The 18721-nt window shown below is 41.9% G+C and overlaps 1 protein-coding gene across 10 annotated transcripts in view; it reads left to right on the top strand.

The window, feature by feature from the left end:
- Window positions 1-18721, top strand: part of SAMD13 (sterile alpha motif domain containing 13) — a 51965-nt gene that overhangs the window by 24916 nt on the left and 8328 nt on the right. For 9 of the 10 annotated variants that reach the window (XM_032302322.1, XM_032302323.1, XM_032302324.1 and 6 more), the window contains one exon: window positions 8237-8348. In XM_032302322.1, coding sequence (XP_032158213.1) covers window positions 8237-8348 — 112 coding nt within the window. Of the gene's footprint in view, window positions 1-3557; window positions 4621-8236; window positions 8349-18721 lie in introns of those variants that run through there. The other variant, XM_032302326.1, reaches the window with a different exon arrangement.

Genomic DNA, 18721 nt, shown 5'->3' with positions numbered 1-18721 from the left:
ATAATTTAATTTGATACTTATATATGTGTGTATATATATATATTTTTGCCATTCACTTAGTCTTGCTCCCTTTTTCAACAGTGGGCCTTTTTTCCCCCTTCTTTCATTGTCTTCTAGGATAGAGGAGGAACCAATGCTCCCACACAATAGATGCTTATAATAAGTTAGCAGCTTTTCAACAGGAAGCAGTTTATTTCTCTTTCACCACCATGCCCCTCACCCCTCAGTAGGGAAGCTCTACTGCAATAGAAAACTCACAGTAGCAAGGTTTAGGAAGGGCTTTCTTTTAAGATTTTATTTATTTATTTGACACAGAGAGAGAAGGAGAGTCCTATTGAGGGGAGGGGAAGAGAGAGAAGGAGAACCAGACTCCCCACTCAGTGGGGGGCCTGGTGTGGGGCTCCATCCCAGGACCCTGGGATCATGACCTGAGCCGAAGGCAGAGGCTTAACCCAATGAGCCATCCAGGCACCCAAGGACTTTCAAAAGAAGCTACTTCTTATTAATGTCATGTCTTTTCTTGCATCTGTATCTCACCATATCCTCTGCCTTTGCAGTCAGTGTATGGTTTCATTTTGAAGAAGGGCTTTTTTTTTTTTTTTTTCTTTAATTTTGGAACTAAAATTCCTTTTATAATTAGGAATATGATACTTTTCTTCTTAATGGGTACTATAAAGTTTTAACTTGATCTAATAGTATAATACTAACTTTTGAGAGTCTGTTACCTGTAGTAACTATTAAGCATTAATTTTTTGCCCATGTGAATTAGAGGGTTAGCCGGTGATGGTAGATGTCAAATATTAGGGTAGAGTTAGAAATTATTATTAGCATTGCTAGAATTTGTAAACTCTGAACTTATTGTAGAATTATCAAAGAGACTTTTCATATAACAGTAATAACAATGGCTATTCTTACTTTACCTCATTAAAAAAAAATCTAACAATGCATATGGGTACAACAATCCACCAGTCAGGTCTCCATCTCTAAGGGAAGCAGTCACATCTATGGTTAAATAAAGAACTTCATGGGATATAGGATACCTGGTTATTTGCTTGGAGCACTTGCGTGGCTACACAGCAAAGGAAAAAGAGGAAACTTGTAGAAATAATTATGTGTCTGATCATTGGGTACATTTCGTATATGTGCTGCCGAAGCGAGCACTCATTGGGTACATTTCGAAAGAGTAAAATGCATAAAACCATAGAGTCAGCCAGGCATATCATTTAAAGCATAAAAACAACAGGAGTTTCATCAAATCTAGCAAAAGTCACAAACGTGCATTGTATATGTTTTATACATGATCAGCCCTGAGGGGTTGCTGTTTTCTACATAGTGTCTGGTATGCTACAGTCATCCCTACAGAAGGAAAACCGAGTTTGTCTAAACAATAATGCCATACCTAAGTCCTTTGGCAGAGTGAGCTCTGTGCTGTGGCTCAGAACAGGGAGGGAAAGCTCTTCAGGTGGTCCTTGCATGGTTGTCTTTGGTACTAACTGGGGTATGAAACACATGCATGTCTGTGCTTAGCCTGAATTTTGGTGTGACTTATATCTGATGATGAATAAAAAATTAATTCATTGCATGCTCCTGAGAGGAGTGTCCTTATTCAGAGGTCTTTTTTTGTCCTACAAAGTTGCGAACAGGTAAGGAAGTGGGGGCAGTTATAGAAATCCCTTGTTTTCAGAAAGATAGGGTGGAGTGCTGGGGAGGCTTTCCCAGCAGAGATATGTCAAAGACAGAGTGCTGTGTGCTTCCAGAAGGGAGCCATCAGCCTGAAGTAATTTCTGTTACAGAGGAAAGAAGTGCAGGAAGATGTCCTGTCTGTCCCTGGGACTGCTCCTGTTGTTTCTTCTGATTCAGGGCTCCAAGGTCTCTCTACATCCCTAACACAGCCTGACTCCCCTTGCCATGGTGACTCTTACTTCTCTTCCTTTCTCTATCTCTCAATTCCTCCTGCTCCTTAACCACCCTCTGGAATAAGGCAGGTGACACATATAACCATAACCTTTTTCATCATTTAGCTGAGTCGAGATTTTCCCCTTCGTGAGACAATGGGTTCCCAAGGCTCATCAAGTTCCTGGCAGCTTCAAATTAATTAATGATTGGAATAAAAGATTGGGCATATTAGGAACAGGACTTTTAACCAGTACCTTTTAAAATGACTAAGGTTCTAATCTTTGGAAGCTGAACCACAGAGCTTTGAAGCGTAACCAAGCTGTGGATATGGGAAAATCCAGGATGTTTCCCAGTTGGATTTCAGTACAAACTTAGAATGGGAAATAAGCCTGGGAAGTTATGTTTGAATCAAATTTCTGAATGCCAAGCTAAAGAATTTGAAATATACAGAAGGCTTGAAGAATTATTTGCTTTTTCAGTGTTTCCATTGCTTGAGTATGCTGCAGCTAAATGCAGACAACTTTTATTTATCAGAGTATTAAAAAATGAAAAATGTCCTGTCAAGAACCTTTGAATCATCCTTTCTCTTTTTTAGTCCTGCCTTTTAGCCAGATCCCTGCTAGTTTGGTTGAAGGGAGAAGAAGAAAGAAGTAGAGATAAAACTAAAGCCTATTTAGTGTCTTCATTGTTAGATATGTCACAGGCCAAAAAAAAACAAAAACAAACCCGGTATTAATTTGTTATAGTCAGAATTATATTGCTTTTAGCCATAGGCTGTTCTAAGATCTGGGCAAAGAGTAGTTTAATTTAATGTTGAAAATAAGTTATAAAGATCAAGGCAGTACAGAATTAGAATGCATTTCTGAGTGGTAACATTGAGAGTTACCTTTATAAAAGGAGTAATGTGATAAATATATCACTGTAATATATTAACTAATGCCTAAAATAACTTTTGCTCTGAACTTTAAAGCAGAAATGCAATCAATGAGTATAATGGAGTTTTGAAATCGCATGTGAATTGTATTTATCCACAGTTTCCTTTTGGTCTCATCACCCTTCGAATCTAGAATATCGCAAGTGCTAAAAACTATACACATGCTAGATTCTAAGAAAGGGTTTCAACTATGTTCCACCTGCCTTCACTAATGTGTAAAGGGGAAATGTAGACCTCAGCTGCCAGCGCTTAAAATTATAATATGTCAACATGAAAAACACTCACAGTAAGGTCTCCATCCACATGTACCTGCCAAATTTGTTATTTACCGCATTTCTGTCCCAATAATTGTGTCTCTAGATCTCTTTAAAAGTGAGGTGATTGTTTAATTAAGGGATAATTGTTTCCCAGTGTGAATTATCCATGCATGATATAATTTTTTACCAATATATGATGCACTTAACCCATATGCACAGCGACTAAATGGTGATTGGGTTAAATGGAAACATTGGTTTGATTAGGTGATGGGATCATAGATAAATTTTGCCCTATGTTTCTTGCTAGTTTTCTGTAATAAGTTAAAATACATACATATTTTTTAAAGATCTCATGCCTGGAAAAATATTCATGAATTTATCATCTTTATCCATTATATTTTAAGAAACATTTTTTTGCTATGATGATAGTGAAATAATAAATATCAAACAATAATGGAACTTATATCTGCCATCTCATTTCATCAGTGCAAAATTAACAGACGCAACGGGAACCACCATCTGGGAGGTGTTTTAGACAGCACCATTTAAATTCCTTCTGGAATTTGACGTGTACAAGTTATAAGAAAAGATCTGGAGAGAACAGTCCATTTAAAAGGAAACAGAGTGTCTCGGTTTGCTCACAAATAGCAGTCCTTTAGAAGACGTATGGCTTTCTCAGTGGGGAAGGGTGACACTTAAATCCATCCTGTGAAATGCACTCATAATTTCATATAGCCTCAGCACTCCATGTGCTCCCCCCAACTCCCACTTTCAGGTTGCCCTTGATCATCGCCAGTTTTCTCCTTAAAACTGTTCACCAACACCACTAGATGCCCAGCGAAATTATTCATCATACTTTAAAATAAACAACCTTGAAGTGACAACATGTGCCCACATGTACCTACCTCTGCAAGCCATCCCCTCTAAGGCCTAACTTAGGATGTGTTTGGAGCAGTATTTGCCTTTCAGAATTGCCCTTGAAGATCCTAAGGTGTCCTAATTAGCAGAACCTTTTGGGCCCTCCAGCAGGTGTGTCCTCAGTAGCACTTGTTCAGCCCTCAGCTCTAGTATCACTTAGAGTTAGCTGTTCACATGTCTGCTTCCCTACCCAGATCGCTAGCTCCCTGAGGGCAGGGACTATGCGTTCCTATCATTGTAACCCGGCATCCAGCCCTGGACTGAGAAGTCAGTAGGCTTAAATATTTCTTGTATTGAGGAGTTGATTGGAAAAGCATAGATTTGGAAGCAAGCGTGTATGGAATCCAATCCCGGCTTTACCTACTGTGTGGTTTGGGGTGAGTTTCTTAACCTTTCTGAGCCCTCGTTTCCTAAAAACAGGTTACAGTAGCCAATTGACAAGGAGTTACGAGGTTGGTCATAGGAAATGTATGAAGAGCATATTGCAGATTCTATATACACTGGTTCTTAGTCCACAGGTGTAACGGAGCTTCGCTGTGCATCAGCAATGCACCTGAGACCTGAGCTAGGTGCAGAAGAGCTGAAGAGAGGAAGGCTGTCAGGCCTAAACTTAGGGTGGATCAGTCACTAAATGGTTTCATGCCCCTCGTTTCCTCTGCTTGGGTCTCCTTACCCTAAATATGAGAAAGTGCCTAGTTTTTCATCGCTCCTCTTCTTCATGCCATACTATCAGCAGTACCGTAGTCTTTGTTCTCTACTGCATTGCTAATACTCAAGAATATTTCACAATTATGGAAGTGATGATGTCATATCCCAGCAGAATAAGAATCAGGAAAGCCTCTCATCTTAAAAGTACAATGTAGCATGCTTTGTTATTATAATTAGATAACTATTCTTTATGAGAAAAAGCTGTTAATTGGAGTCAGCCACAGGGAGAGTGGATTCAGATGTTTTCTGGGGCACTTAAAAGTATATCCGATGGGACTCTGCTCACTGCCAGAAGTGAGCTGATTAGGAAACTTAAAAGATGTGTTAAGGGATGCCTGGGTGGCTCAGTGGGTTAAAGCCTCTGTCTTCGGCTCAGGTCATGATCCCAGGTTCCTAGGATCGAGTCCCACATTGGGCTCTCTGCTCACCAGGGAGCCTGCTTCCCTTCTTCTCTCTCTCTGTCTGCCTACTTGTGATCTCTGTCAAATAAATAAATAAAAATCTTAAGCAAGAGAGGAAAAGAAAATGGTACCTTAAAAGAACTGCCCAGTGTCAGCTGTTGATGGCCTGTGTTAATAGGATGATGGAAAAGTCCCAGCATGTGGGTAATTTTTCAAAAATCCATTTAGCTTAAAAAAAAAAACCATTTAGGTTTGACTTTAAAATACATAGTTAATGTGTGGCAATGTTAGGGTGAAAGTAGTTTTTCCCCCGTGTATATTACCTGTTAAATGTTAGGTAGGGGTTTGTGTGTGTGTGTGTGTGTAGTAAGCATGCATATCTATGAATGCATATGTACATGTGGACATGCATGTTTACAGATTGACAATCTCTAAGCTCAAAAGGGAAAACACTATTAACTAGTAAACTTTGCTTTTCAGTTAAAACATTGTGTTGATAAGTCATTGTTGAAGTGTGCCATTGATTGAAGGCTCTCTTGAGTTAAGATAGAGGTTTGGTTTTGAAGGGGTGGGGGGTGGGAGGTCGGGGTACCAGGTGGTGGGTATTATAGAGGGCATGGAGCACTGGGTGTGGTGCAAAAATAATGAATACTGTTATGCTGAAAATAAAAAATAAATTTAAAAAAAAGAGGTTTGTTTTTTTTCTTTTTTTTAAGATTTTATTTATTTATTTGACAGATAGACATCACGAGTAGGCAGAGAGGCAGGCAGAGAAAGAGAGGAGGAAGCAGGCTCCCTGCAGAGCAGAGAGCCTGATGTGGGGCTCGATCCAGGACCCTGGGATCATTACCTAAGCCGAAGGCAGAGGCTTAACCCACTGAGCCACCCAGGCGCCCCAGGGGTTTGGTTTTTTAATCAAATATTTTAAGTTCCTACTATGAGCAAAACATTATGCTGGGGATGAGGCAGAGGCACAGCTTGTCCCTTGACTTTTAGGTATTTGAGGGTTTTCAGGAATCCTCAAAGTCTGGGCAATTTCATTTCCTTCAAAAGTAACATAAATCCTTTCCACTTTCACTAGCATGTTGAACCTCCTACCTATGCTTAGTTCTAGGCCCAATTTTCTTCTCACCCTCTCCCAAGACTTCAGTTGCTATCTAAAAATTCAGTCTCCATAATGGATACCTCCAGCCCACTCATCTGTTTTGAGCACCAGACTCAGTCCCACATTAAATCTCTGCTTGGATGTAGATGGTACCCAAAATTCAGTGTATTCAACTAAACCTGGCAGTGCCATCTAAGTGAAGTTACCACCATCCATCCAGTTCCATGACACTTCCATCTCCTTCATTCTCTATGTCTAGTCCACCACTAAGTCATGCTGATTTTCTTGGATAAAAACCTTTTAAATATGCACACTTCCTCTCCTTGTCCATAGCCACCACTCTAGTCTGGATCACCATGATCTCTTGCGTGGATGACTGCAGCAGACCACCTCTCACTGGCACCCCTCCTTCCCCTTTGGCTCATCTCTAATTCTCTTTTTCAAAGTGCAAATCTGATCAGGTCACCCCCTTTACATAAGGCCAGTTAGCAAGTTTTATTGCTCATAGACAAAAATCCAGAATCCTCAATGTGGCCTCCAACACCTGCATGGCTCCCTTGACTGTATGTATATATTCCTGCCAAAGATTCTGGAATAATCTTCACCTGATTTCATTCTGTTAACTTCTGCCTTCTTTCTAGACCTTGCCCCGAGTGAAACTCGTATGGGAATGCATCTGCTAGCTCCTTAAACTGCCATAGTACAGTATACCTGTCCTTTATAGCACTTACCACAATGTGCAGCTGTGCATTTAGTTGTATGATTACTGATTATCATCTCTCCCCACAGGACTGTAGGTCCACAAGAGAGCAGACCATGTCTGTTCGCTCTTTAGTGTATTCCTAGCAGGAGAGCTGATAGGAGCTTTGTTCTGAAGGATTTCCCAAGCCAAGTTAAGCTATTTGGAATTCATCTTTAAAGCAGTAGAAGGGTTTGGTGGATTTTAAGCAGGGGAGCAATGTGATTAGATGTACACTGTGGAAGAATCACTTTGGATGAGGTATAGATAAATCCAGACAAATACTCCTGAAAGAGAAATGAGGCAAAGTCACAGTAATGGTGGATCCTTGCCATTCTTTCTCTATTCTACTTTTCCTATCCTTCCTTTCTAAATCCAGTGAGATAAATTACCCATAGAACCTCTCAGATGCTTGGTCATCATATAGTCATATGACTGCTGGTTGAGTTCCTAAGTATATGCTTGACACTAGGAATAATAAGATGATTCAGGCCCGGTTGTGTATTCCCAGCCCACATCTCCCACTCTGATGGAAGAGACTGCTCAATAAGAAGACAGTATGATCCAGCGTGGAAAGTGCTGCAATGGGAGTTCAAATGGAGTTCTCGAGTGCAGAGAAGATTATAACTAAAACAGTTCCCTGGTGGGGCCAGAAAATGCCCCACAGAGGAGGTGGCATGGGAACTAGGATGAACTAGGTAGGAATGGTGGATTGTATCAAGTAGATACAAATGAGGGAGCATTGTAAGTGTCTGGAATAGCACATGCAAAGGCCCAGAACTATGAAAGGGCACAGCATACTGGAGAGTGGCTTTAGCTCTGTGATTTCACAGCTGTAGAGAGGATATGAGGGGATGGGAATGGGGAAGGTGGTAGGGGATGGAAAAAGACAGGTGCGTGGGGGCCGTATTGTACAGGGCGTGGTGTTCTTAATTCAGGAGTATGAGTATCATCCTGTGAGTTGCCGGAAATCATGGAACCACTCTTAATATCTCTGGATTAAAAACCAATTCATGAGGAAGCACTTCATATGAAGGGTCTAATGGTTTATGAGGAAAACAATGACTGAGCCAATAAGAGTGACAATGTCCTGAGCCCAAGAAACACAAGAATGATTATGGTCCTGAGAGGAAAAGTGGAATCTGGGCCTCTGAGGGAAGAAAAGGCCACGGATCTAGCAAGCTGGCCAGGGCCTGCCCCTAGGAGACTGGGTAGTAAGCTGGGCCACACACTCTTGCATGCTCCACTACTCCAAGTTTCTGGGTTTGTGTTTTTCAGTTCCATGGAGAATGGGAGGCCGCCAGATCCTGCAGACTGGGCTGTGATGGATGTCGTCAACTATTTCCGAACAGCAGGATTTGAGGAGCAAGCTAGTGCTTTTCAGGAGCAGGTAAGTCGGTCCAGAGAAACCCACAATGAACATAGTTACCTCTTCCTCGTGGCAGGCAGAGGGAGCGAGGAGGAAGAGGACCAGAGAGCAGTGAGGGATCTTTGAGGCTCTGCATGTCCTCTGTGTAAACACCCATCATGGTGGACCATTGAGGAGGGTGGGAAAGGGGAGAAGGAAAGTGATGAGCGAATGATTCCTTCCTGAGAGAGGGGAGCCCAGTCCCTGGGACTCACTCTCTGCTGCAGGAAGGAGGGCTAACATTCATTTACATCTGCATCTGCTGAAAGATGGGACGGCTCTACCTTCACCACAGACACACGAAAGCAGAAAGTGAGAGGAAAGGGAAATGAAGGGCCGATCTGACTAGAGACAAAGAGCACTGTCCGTTACTGGTCCCGGCACCAACCGAGCTAGGAACCCCCCTCCAGTTTGTGTTCCAGGTGCTTAACAAGGTAGAGTGGAAAGAGTACAGATTTAGAGTCAAATCCTATTTCTTCTAACTCTGTGTGACCCTGGGCGAGTTCCTATCTCTCTCTGAGAAAACTGGCCCAACTTGATAGGTGGTAGTGTGAGGATTAAGGGACTTTGTCTGCACAGTGCCTAGGGTAGGTCCTGCTACAGTGTTGATGTCCCCTGGACCCTCGGATCCAGGGTTCATATTGGAAGGAGGGAGTAGGGGGTCCCTCTCCATTATCTGGGTGATTCCTGACTCCCATTTTTTAGGCTGGGCCAGCTCTCTAAACATAGTGCCCAAAGGGGCTTTGACCATGAGGAAGCAAATTGAGGGGACATGTTGTGGTCCACACCAGACCAGCTCTGTAGGGAAACAGAGATCCTATCTCCCTATCAGTGAAGCCTGTAGTTTTCTAAGCATTACATTTACTTCTCCAGTTTTGTAATATAATTGATAGAATTATAAATTGAAGAATGTGTCTGGCTGCTTCTTCCATATCCATTTAGCTCTCTCTTATTCTCTTAAGCTGGGTTTGGCTAGTGAAACTTTATATATATATATATATATGTATGTCAATCTCTAAATCTCCTTCAATATTTTCTTCAAACCTGATCTCTCTCTCTCTTTCTCTCTCATTCTCTCTCTCTCTCTATATATATATACACACACACACATATATATAGTTGTTGCTGTTGGTAATTTGGAAAATTTGCTGAAATAGCAGCTTAAATCACTTCACACTCACCAGAATAGCTAAAATTAGAAAGATTTATAAATTTAAACGTTCAAGAGAAGGTAGAACAAACACATTCTCCTTTATTGTTGGTGGGGATGTAAAATACTCATACATCTACCCCATGATCCAGCAGTTTAAATCCTGAGTATTTACCCAAGGGAAATGAAAACATATGTCCACAGAAGATTTATCCAAAATTATTCTTAGTGGCTTTATTCATAATAGTCCAAAACTGGAAGCCTAAGTGTTCATCACTGGGAGAATGTGGTAGAGTCACACAATGGAATACCACCCGTAATCCAAAGGAACAAACTAGTAATATGTAAAGCAGTCTGGATGAGTCTCAAAGTATCATACTGAGTAAGAGAACCCTAACAGAGGAGTTCATATTCAACAGTTCCTTCCTATCTTAGTCCATTCGGGCTGCTATAATGAAAATACTATAAACTGGGTGGCTTATAAGCAATAAACATTTATTTCTTACAGTTCCAGAAGCTGGGGATTCCAAGACTAAAGAAACTATAGACTAGGTGTCTGGTGAGGGCCTGCATCCTAGACGGCTGTCTTGTTGCTGTGTCCTCACATGGAGGAAGGGATGAGCGAGCTCTCTGGGGCTCCTTTTGGAAGGGCGCTAATCCGTATAATCACCTCCCAAGGGCCCTACCTTCTAACACCATAATCAATGATCTCTAATACCCCCTGGAGTATTAGAGATTACATTTCAACATATGAATTTTGGGGAGACATAAACATTCAGGCCATAGCAATTTCATCTAGATGAAAGTTGAGAACAGGAAAATACATCATTGGTAGCAAGAATTAAACAGTGGTTGCCTCTGGATAGGTGGGAGCGGAGAATGGCTGGAAAGCGGCATGAAGGAACATTCTGGGTCCCAGTGAGGATCTGGGCTACAGGCATCTGCTTCAGTAGAGGCACTGCAGATGCACAGACATGTACGGATGTTACAGATCTATGGGCTACATAGCCTTTACATTTTACCTCAAAAGAAAAGGAACTATAAAAAACACTAAGCAATTAGTCATAGGCAAACTAAAGTGTTTAGGAGAATACACTGATTTATACAACTTACATTGAAATGCATCAAAATATGGGTTGACAGTTGGATAGAAGAATGAGTAGAGGGATAAACATATGATAAAGAAAGTATAGAAAATGTTAACTGTAGAGTCTAGGTGGTGGTCATATTGCTGTTCACTGTATGTTCTTACAACTTCATGTTTGAATTTTTTAAAATAATATTTTACTTATTCACTTAACAGAGAGAGACAGAGATCACAGGTAGGCAGAGAGGCAGGCAGGGGGTGGGGAAGCATGGTCTCTGCTGAGCAAAGAGCCCGATGCAGGGCTCGATCCCAGGACCCGGAGATCGTGACCCGAGCCGACGGCAGAGGCTTAACCCACTGAGCCACCCAGGTGCCCCTGAAAATTTTTATAATAAAATCGTGGGAGGAAAAAGCTCAGGTTGAAAGATAAAGGCCTATCAGCTGGAACATATTTTATATGTGTTATATCCATTTGTGTTTATATGTTATATCCATTTGTGTTATTATAGTTGAATAGCTCTCTTCTGAAATTAAATTTAAATAATATTGTAAAAGGTTAACAAAAAAAAAAAAAAAAAAAGGACTTAGCTAAAAGGTCTCTTGGCCCAATTCCCAGCTGTCCAAAAGCATTTTTAAGATTGGGCTTTTATTCAGACTCCTCTGAGGCAGTTGTCCCAGATTAGGTGGGGGGTGTCCTTTGGGCCTTCCAGATTCTGTGCAGGACCTCAGAATAGAACTGGCCAATTCTGAGCTTGGCCCAGAAATGGACCCTTTCTCCCAGGAATGACATCATTCTGGCATCAGCAATACTGGGAAGCAAAAGAGAACAAACTCTCCCAAAGGTCTTCATTCAGAAGTCTTTCAAGTGGGGAAAGGGCATCATCTTGCTACTGTGCTCAGCCCAACTCAGGAGCCTGAGAAATGAATTCCCAGGGCACTAGAGTTTTGCAAGCATGGTCTAGAAGCTCAAGCTCCTTCATTCTCATGGAAGGGCAATTGGGTAGAGGAAAGAGTCTCCCTTGAATTATTTCCTGGAAGTGATCTAGATCTTCCTCCTGCAGTATAATTCTCATCTTCTTTCCTTTTCTCTATAAAGGAGGTAGAGGGAGGGCAAGGAGGGAACCACTAGTCAGGCCCAGCCTGATGAGACAAGTAGCTGCTGTGCTTTCCATGAGGACTGAGAATCAGGATCCTTTACCAGGTTACCCTGCCTCTTCCGTCATCATGCCTCAGAAAGCTTTACGTTTCACCTTCAAGGATCTTCCTGTTAGTGAACCTCAAGCTCACCCTAGATGGGAAGACCACCACCCCCAGCCCAAACACGTGACCCTTCCAGGCACATCTTCTAGGACCTGACAACTGAGAAGCTATAAGAAGGACCACATGCTGAAATCTCCTCAAGAAAAACTTTGCCCTGCCATTGGACAGAAACAGGACCCAGCTGAAACGTACCCTTACACCACCTTGGAAAGGGGCAGGTCCAGAAAATATAGTACAGTTGCCAGTGATATGGGGAGCTTAGTTTCATGGCTGACAGTGGTATGCTGAATGTTTTTGCCCCCTCCCCCAATTTCCCAAATTCATTTGTGGAAACCCTAATTCCAAACATGATGATATTATATGGTGGGCTTTGGGAGATAGTCAGATTTAGATGAGGTCATGAGTGTGGAGCCCTCATGATGGGAGTAGTTCCCTGAGGAGAAGAGACCAGAGAGCTGTCTCTGTCTTTCTCTGCCATGTGAGGATGCAAAAGAGGATAGCCACCCATCAGCTAGGAAGAGGGTCTCACCAAGAACCTGACCATGCCAGCACTGTGAGCTTAGACTTTCAGCCTCCAGAACTGTGATGAGAATGTAGAGCTGACTTAAATAGTGATGTTGATGCTGGGCATGTCCACCCTCGGCTGGGCTGAGTTTCAGGAGAATATCTGACTTTACGGTGTGGTCTCACAGTATGATACGGGATGTTCTGTTGCTGTAGCAACCAAACACAGATGTGGCTTTCTAGTAGCATACCTCCCTGCAAGATATCAGGCCACTGAGTGAGGTTAATCCAAAGGGTAAAAATGGCACCCCATGTTTCTGTGGTATGAAGCATCTGGTGAAGCTGGTGGTCTTTGCATGACCTCCTTTCTTTGAGCAGGGACCCTGCCACATGACAATGATTTCCATTAAGTTTCCTTCTGGTGCAATGACCTCTATCAAGTTTTCTTCCGGAAAACCTCTTTTGAGCCTGCATTGCAAGCTACCACTATAAGCCAAAAGAACTGTCAAAGGGAAGTTCTAAGCCCCTGCCCAGCCCCCCATGACCCAATATCAGCAGTATGTGCGTTTCAAGTTGTTTTAATGTTCTGGCCAGTCCCCTTTAAAACCAGTGAGATCCCTCTTCCTTCACTCATTGACCTCATTAACATAGTGCTCCGGAGGCTTCACTGGCCAGTAAGAGAAGGAGGCAGTGGGAGTCCTTCCTAGAGGAGGCAATAATGACAACTCTGTCAGTACTCTTTCCCATAGACACCGTGGGGTGGTGGCTATTTTCCCAGGTGTCCCCTGGCAGGCAGATCTCTCATGCTGTGGTGACTCCTAGTTTCTTTTCTCCTGATTGACATTGGTCACTAGAGGATCCTGAAGAATTTCCCTTTTCAGGACTCAGATTTCTATAACATGAACGTTGATTTAAGTAGGCAGAATATTGGTCAAGCTGTTACATTAATAGCCAAGTGTTAACTTAGGACTGGCCTTCATGAAGTATGCTTTCAATGCACAGCACAGAGCCCAAAACTACTTGAGATGTTATATATACACAGTTGGATTTTGGTGACTAGATGATAAAAAATTGGCACTTGCTTGTGGATACGGGTTGCCTGGTTTTCAAGAGCCAAAGGTAGTTCAGGAATTTGGCTTTCCTAAGAGCATTAGTTTTTTAGAGAACCTTTTGACTAACTTCTTTACAAAGCATCTCTACCTTCCTCACAGAACATTTAAGACAAGGTTTACGGTGTCAGCCTCTGAAGGCTAAGTGAGCACCATTCTCAGGTGGAAAACCATTTCTATGGACAGTGCTGTTAGTTGCCAGTTAAGGAATGCTGGCAGCTCCGTACGGCACCATCACCACTCAAATTGGACCGTAATGCAGGTCCCAGACAGCTCTGCCCCTCGTAGTGTAGTCACTTCACTTCCATGTCTTCATCTGTCTGACCTGCATACTCAGATTATATATGAAGAAGATGGAAGACAGTGATCTGCCATTCAGTCGGTGTCATATAATTCATATTGTTTGAATCCCTCAAACTTACAAGTGAGCAACATCAGTGATTCTATTTCTTTCTTTCTTAAAGATTTTATTCACTTATTTGAAAGAGAGAGATCACAAGTAAGCAGAGAAGCAGGCAGAGAGAGTGGGGGAAACAGGCTCCCCGCTGAGCAGAGAGCCCGACGTGGGGCTCAATCCCAGGACCCTGAGATCATGACCTGAGCTGAAAGCAGAGGCTTAACCCACTGAGCCACCCAGGCGCCCCAGTGATTCTGTTTCTAGAACAATATGTATCACTGATAGTTTTTTTCTCAGATAAATTTTTTCTCATGACAATATAGTATGCAATTCATGGTGACAAATTAATTTTACTCTACTATCTCCTCACTTTCTCCAAACCACTTGGATAAGAGCAGTATTCTACTCTGAAATGCCCAACTGGTTGTTTAAGCCATTCATTTGAAATGCAAAGATTGGCATTTTTTTCAGATGACTATTTGCTAACTTTCTGAAGCCACTGACTTAACAAATGTGAGTAAAAATTCTCACTGCTACAAATTGCCAAACAACACTACTTCCAAAAGAAGTAGGAAAGTGGGGAGGCCAATCAGAGCAACTCTGAGCCTAGTAGCCTAAGTCATGGCCAGATGGATTTCAACTGTAGTGATTTTCTGGATATTTCTTTCTTTCTTTTTTTTTTTTTTTTTAAGATTTTGTTTATTTACCTATAAATAAATAAAGAAGAAGCAAGAGAGAGAGAGTGAACACGAGCTGGGAGAGGGGCAACAGGAAAGGGGAGAAGCAGACTCCCTGCTGAGCAGGGAGCCCCATGTGGGGCTTTTAGCCCCAGGACCCCAAGATCATGACCTGAGCCAAAGGCAGACGCTTAACCGACTGAGCCACCCAGGTGCCCCTGTGGTGGATATTTCTCCTTAGACCAAGGACAAATCCGAGTTTTGGGAGGCCTAAAGTTTTTACAATTTTAAGAGCCCTCCTTGGGGAAAGAAGTTTGAAAATATGAATACAAAATTACTGAGGCAGAAGTTAAGCTTCATTAGCGTCATGGTAAACCCAGCTCTGAGTGAGACCAGTTAAAACCTCACAAATTGGAAGTAACTGTTATTACTTTATCAGCACTTTATAATACCAACTACTGAAAATATTTAAGGTGCCTTGACACCTGATATTTCTTAACAGTTGAAGGCTTTTGAAATGCTTAAAATATTTTATAACATAATCAATAGGGGAAGTGGCAACTCAAACTCTGCAGATGTGTCCTTCTAGTCTATAAATATTTAGGAAGTACTCAAAAAACAAACGGATGGTGCTAACAATAAGAAACCAGCCAAGAGTATTGAAAGCAAAACTGATAAGGAAAGGACCTTTTGAGTTTTTGATTGAAATAGAATAGATTTCTCTGAACCAAAAATCTCCAATGGTTGTTTAAGTCATTTACTTGAAATGAGACCAGCTGTAAGACATTGTTACCTAACCAGGTACAAACGTAGTGCTTCTTTGGCTTTTTCACTCATTCAAGTGTTCCAATAGTTGTTGTAGCTTTTTTCACTCATTCAAGTGTTCCAATAGTTGTTGTAGCTTTTTCTAACTCTTATTAAAATGAAACAAGATGGGATTGGAAGGGAGACAAACCATAAGTGACTCTTAATCTCACAAAACAAACTGAGGGTTGCTGGGGGGAGGGGTTTGGGAGAAGGGGGTGGGATTATGGACATTGGGGAGGGTATGTGCTTTGGTGAGTGCTGTGAAGTGTGTAAACCTGGCAATTCACAGATCTGTACCCCTGGGGATAAAAATATATGTTTATAAAAAATAAAAAAATTTTAAAAAAATGAATATAAAACTCTTGAAGTAAATAATGTCCATTATTGCGAGTATTTTTTTATTTTAACAAACCACCTGAAACCATTGTAGGTATAGGGACCATTTGAAGGAAACACAGATTTCCTGGCAGGGGAAGATCAAATAGAAAGGCATGAGGACATGAGAAAAACATGATTTATCATGAGAATTCCAAGTACCTTAGAGTAAGAGGTATGGATCAGGGAATGTTAAGGAATAAGACTGAAAGATAAACAGAGGTCCAGAATACAGGTAGTCTGGTTTGCCTGGCAGAAGAGAGACTTCACCTGAGAGGCACTGGGAAACCATGGAAGGATATTAAGTGGGAAGTTAGTGCCAGGATGAGATTTGTGGTTCTGAAAGATCAAAGATCAGTCTGTTGGCAGTGTGGAGAATGGATCGGAGGACAAGAAGATGGAAGGTGGGAATGTTGCTGCAATAATTCTACTGGGCCAAGGAAGACATGGGTTAGAAAATCTGGGGAAGACGGGTGAAAAATTTAGTGGATCACTGGCAATGGAGGTTGAAGATTTGTCCCATTTCTGTTCTCTGCTATAACCCAAGACTGAGTTCACTGCCCACAGGTGGGAACGTGAGGGGGCTTGGATGCTGCCAAGCTTCCAGGTGGGTGGTTGCAAAGTAGTGCCATTAACTTGGATGTTTGTCGGAGATAAGTTGTAAAAGGGATATAATGAGCACAGTTTGGGGCACATTAAATTTGAAGGCCTGTGGTACATCCAGGTGTGTGTATCTAGCAGACAGTTTGGGGGAAGAGTGAGACCTGGAGGCAGAGATCTGAGGTCATTAGTAGTCACGGGAGAGATGAGAATGAGAGGCATTTAAAAGCGGAAGAGAAAAAGGTCCATGTCAGCACCCTGGGGGAATAACAAAGTTTTAATTGTTTGGAGAAGAAAAGTAACTAGCAAAAGCAACTGAGAAAGAACAGTGGGTGGGGGGGTGGGTAGGGAAAGAACCAGTAATGAGAACTTGTACAGAAACCAGTGAAGGAGTAAGTTTCAGAAAAATGCAATGATCAACAAGTTCAGATACCTGAAAAAGGTGAAGCCCTGGTGGTGGGGTCTGTGAATGATGGTGGAGTTTCAGTGGAGTTGGGGAAGGGGGAGGGTGGGTGACCGGGAAGTAGAGGACGCTTTCCTCCTTTGAGCAGTGAGTGGGAGGCCGGCCAAGTGAAGGGAGAACCAGGAGCTGGAGTGTCATGTAGGCATGAGGGTTCTTGTTTTTGTTTGTTGGTTTGGTTGTTTGTTTTTTAACATATATTATTTGTTTCAGGGGTGCAGGTCTGTGATTCATCAGTCTTACACAATTGGCATAAGGGTTCTTTTTAAGAGAGGAGACACTCAAACTTATTTATATGCAGGAAAGTAGCCAAAAGAATTAGGTTAAAATTGAATGAGATTGAGGACAGTTAAATAAAGCAGACTCCCTTAGGATAAGTAAAAGGATGAGATCAAAGAGTATGGAAGGGCAAGGACATGGAGAATTTGGAACCCTCATGCATTGCTGGTTGGGAATATAAAATGGTACAGCCACTGTAGGAAAGTTTAGTGGGTCTTCAAAAAGTTAAGCATAGAATTACCATATGGCTCAACAATTCTCCACAAAGAATTGAAAAGAGGGACTCAAATAGATACTACAGTCGTACACAATTTGTGTACAATAGTACACAAATGGTCATTGCAGCATTATTCACAATTACCAAAAGGTAGAAACAACCCAAGTGTCTATGAACAGGTGAATGGATAAACAAAATATGGTATATCCATACAACAGAATATTACTCAGCCATAAAAAGGAGTGAAGTTCTGACACATGCTATGTGGATAAACCTTGAAAACACTACACTAAGTGAAGTAAACCACTTAAATATTGTATGATTCCATTCATATGAAATACCTAAAATAGGCAACTTCATAGAGACACAAATATTAGAACTTCCAAGGGCTGGGGGAGAGGGGAATTACTGTTTAATAGAGTTTGTTTGGGGTGATGGAAGAGTTTAAAAAAATAGATGGTAACAATGATTTCACAATGTTGTGACTACAATTAATGCCACTACCTTATACACTTAAAAATAGTTAACTAAGGGCACCTCAGTGGGTTAAAGCCTCTGCCTTCGGCTGAAGTCATGATCCCAGGGTCCTGGGATCGAGCCCCACATAGGGCTCTCTGCTCAGCAGGTAGCCTGCTTCCCTTCCTCTCTGCCTGCTTGTGATCTCTGCCTGTGAAGTAAATAAATAAGATCTTTTAAAAAAAAAAATGGTTAACTAAAATGGCCTGCTTCATGCTATACATATTTTACCATAATAAAATGTTATGTTGGCCATGATATACATGATTCCGTTCATTCAGTTTGGTCAATAAAATATTCAACGTTTTCGTTTTTTTGTTTTTAAAAAAATGAAGGGATTAATTCTGAGCAAGACAGGGATGTCTTTCTCTATCCTTCCTGTTTTTCCTCTATCCTTCCTGTGCTCTGGGGGCATAGGTGAGGATGTGTACAGATCTAGCTAAGATTGCCGTTGTCCCCAGGGACATTAAGGGAGTTCCCAACAGATTCTTATTTCCTTTGCTAAACAAGAAGCAAGCTCCTGTGCTTGGGGTGGACAGGATGGGGAGAGGTTTAATAAGGAACTGGAGGAGAGCAGTGAGTTTAAGAGTGGCCATCAAAGGGAATGGGAGAGGGAGCTGACCAAGGATACATAGAAGAACTGCAGAGTAATTTTCCTGGCCCAGCTGAGACTGGCACATGGCTTCTGTATAGGATTTCATCTTCAAATCTTGTTTATTTTCCCCAGCTGCATCAGGCATAGGAGTCAGAGAAGTTGGATTGCTATTCTTCTCCTTGATGGGGTGTTTGTGGCATGGGCACCATGGTTGACTAAGGGCCTAAGAGGGCAATTTGAGAGGGTATATGAAAGAATGGTTCAGGGATGCCTGGGTGGCTCAGTTGGTTGAGCAGCTGCTTTAGCTCAGGTCATGATCCTG

This window comes from Mustela erminea, chromosome 10, assembly GCF_009829155.1.
Source record: "Mustela erminea isolate mMusErm1 chromosome 10, mMusErm1.Pri, whole genome shotgun sequence".
Taxonomy (NCBI): Eukaryota; Metazoa; Chordata; class Mammalia; order Carnivora; family Mustelidae; genus Mustela; species Mustela erminea.
The sequence above is the reverse complement of the archived record's forward strand: the minus strand, read 5'-3'. Positions and strand labels throughout refer to the sequence as shown.